This window comes from Ammodytes marinus (genome assembly GCF_949987685.1).
Source record: "Ammodytes marinus genome assembly, contig: scaffold_40, whole genome shotgun sequence".
Taxonomy (NCBI): Eukaryota; Metazoa; Chordata; class Actinopteri; order Uranoscopiformes; family Ammodytidae; genus Ammodytes; species Ammodytes marinus.
The window spans coordinates 222,501-225,000 of record NW_027648104.1 but is presented as its reverse complement, the minus strand read 5'-3'; the positions used below and the strand labels follow the sequence as shown (position 1 = coordinate 225,000).

The following is a 2,500-nucleotide window of genomic DNA, read 5'->3' as shown; positions in this document are numbered from 1 at the left end:
ATTTTGCCTTGGGAGTTTTTGTCATTTTTTGAGCCTTAATAAACTACCCTTTACTTCTTACGTTCTGCATTTGGGTCCTGCCTGCCTGCCTGCCTGCCTGTCTGCCTGCCTGCCTGCCTGCCTGCCTGCCTGCCTGCCTGCCTGCCTGCCTGCCTGCCTCACCATAAGGGTTGTTAGTTTTTTCTTTTCTTTGTTGAGCAACTTTGAGTTTTAGAAACGTGTTATATAAGCTGAATGTATTCTTATTCTTCTTCTTCTTATTCTTATTATTACCTCCGTCCAGGCTGCGGCTCAGTATGTTTCTCTTGCTGATGCATCGTGGGAAGGTTGGCGCCGGCCGGCTGATCTGGGCGCTGGCTCTCCGGCTCTGGATCTGCGTCCGCCCGCTGTACCTGAACTTTGACCCCAGGGACAGTTTGACCTTCTTAGGGGTTTCCTCAGGAGACATCAACCTGCAGGGGCACGGGGGGATCGGGGGGGGGGGGGGGGGGGGTGGCATAGAGAGGTCAGAGTGGTTCAGACAGGTAGGTAGACAGACAGACAGACACAAACAAATAATAATAATAATAATTGATTTTATTTACAGGCCACCTTACAGGGCAGAGGTAAAAATAACAAACAGCAATAATAAAAGAACAAGACACTTTACACACATTACACCAGTGGATGAATATGGGTGAGAGACAGTTAGACGGACTGTGACAGTTTAAAAAGATGTGTTTTAAGTTCGGCCTTGAAAGTTGTAAGGTTGGCAGAAGTACGGATGTCAGGTGGGAGGGTGTTCCAGAGGTGAGGGGCAGATCGGCTGAATGCCCTGGACCCCATGGTGACCAGGCGGGCGGCTGGTGCAGTGAGCTGAATGGAAGAGGAGGACCTGAGTGTGTGGGTGTGTTTGTGTGTAAGAGTTCAGATAAGTACGGAGGAGAGAGGCTGTGGAGGGCCTTAAAGGTGAGGAGCAGAATCTTGTAGTGGATGCGTGTTTTGAGCGGGAGCCAGTGAAGCTGCTGTAGGACAGGGGTGATGTGGTGAGAGGAGGGGGTTCTGGGGATAGAAACCAGGGGATAGGAACCAGGGGTGATGTGGTGAGAGGAGGGGTGATGTGGTGGGAGGAGGGGTGATGTGGTGAGAGGATGGGGTTCTGGGGATGATTCTTGCTGCTGAGTTTTGGACCAGTTGTAGTTTATGGAGGGTTTTTTGGGGGAGACCGAAGAGGAGGGAGTTGCAGTAGTCTAGACTTGAGGTGACTAGACTGTGGACCAGGATGGCAGTGGAGTGAGGGGTGAGGGAGGGCCGGAGACGGTTGATATTGCGGAGGTGGAAATAGGCCGTGCGGGTGATAGTGTTTATGTGTGATTGAAAAGACAGTGTGCTATCGAGGATGACACCCAGACTCTTAACCTGGTGGAAGGGCGGAGTCAGGTTTGGTGGAGAGGTAGAGCAGGGTGCAGGGGGAAGTGGATGTTGTAGTGACGGAAGATATTAGGCTCGTTCGACCTAACTTTCAGCTCGTCTGGAAAGTAGACGAGAGTAGCCGAGTGCAGTCGGGGGAGTGACGAAAATGCCTGACTGAAGCCGGACAGCTCCGAGTCGGAAGTAGCGTCCTTGTTGCGGATGCAGTTCGTTTTCTAGTTTTATTTTGAAGGCCTATTAGAAACATATTCGCAGGAGAGTCACACATGCTACAACCGATTAGAAGCAGAACACAACACAAAGACGAGTAAACACTTTAAAAGCGAGGGGCATTTTCAAAACAAGAAACGAGATATAAGCTAATATCCCCATTCCCCACACATCTTTATCTTTCTTGTTACTTTACTAGAACACCTACTTTTAAGTGATAAAGAATAATTTACAAGAATAATTTACAAATCCAAATAAAGGAGGTTTAGTATTTCTCCCTTCACATAACGAATATGATCGGCCTAAATAAAGAAGGTCTAAGAAAAGATCCCTTATTATTATTGTAGAGATGGATATGATGAACTGTATTATGATGTGTAACAAACAAACTACTTGTTGTAGTTTTGGTCTGGCTTTGCGACACTACATGTAAAATACAATCCCCAGACCATTTAGATCACTTGAAATAAGCCTATGATTTAATCTTAATGGTATAAAAATCACTTCACCAAGATCTTATGTGACTCAAGTTTGTGTTCACTTTTAAATATATCTATACAGGAGAGTTACACATCCAAATTATGTCTATGTCAAGGGTTCAGAGGTTTAACTCTGATTAAGTACATTTCTGCTTAAATGCATATTGTGGCGGCCTAATGATTAAACATAAATTAAAATCAAAAAGAATGGATCGTAATTTAATTTTGAGCGGTGATGTCAGACTTTTGCCTAACCAATTGGGGAAACGCATCAAAGGCACGAGGTTTAAACTCCCAATTAGCGCTCAGCTCCGCCTGTCAGCAAGACGTTTCCCATCAGACATTTCGCTCCCGCAGCCCGTGGGGAGCAACTGCAGCGACTTGCTCCAGTGTCTGTGTCC

At 46.6% G+C, this 2,500-nt stretch overlaps 1 protein-coding gene across 1 annotated transcript in view; it reads right to left on the bottom strand.

The window, feature by feature from the left end:
- Window positions 1–2,500, bottom strand: part of LOC307271047 (band 4.1-like protein 3) — a gene marked incomplete at both ends in the record, with an annotated part of 27,413 nt that overhangs the window by 12,030 nt on the left and 12,883 nt on the right. Inside the window, one exon of the mRNA XM_080054924.1 lies at window positions 274–452. Coding sequence (XP_079911050.1) covers window positions 274–452 — 179 coding nt within the window. The remainder of the gene's footprint in view (window positions 1–273; window positions 453–2,500) is intronic.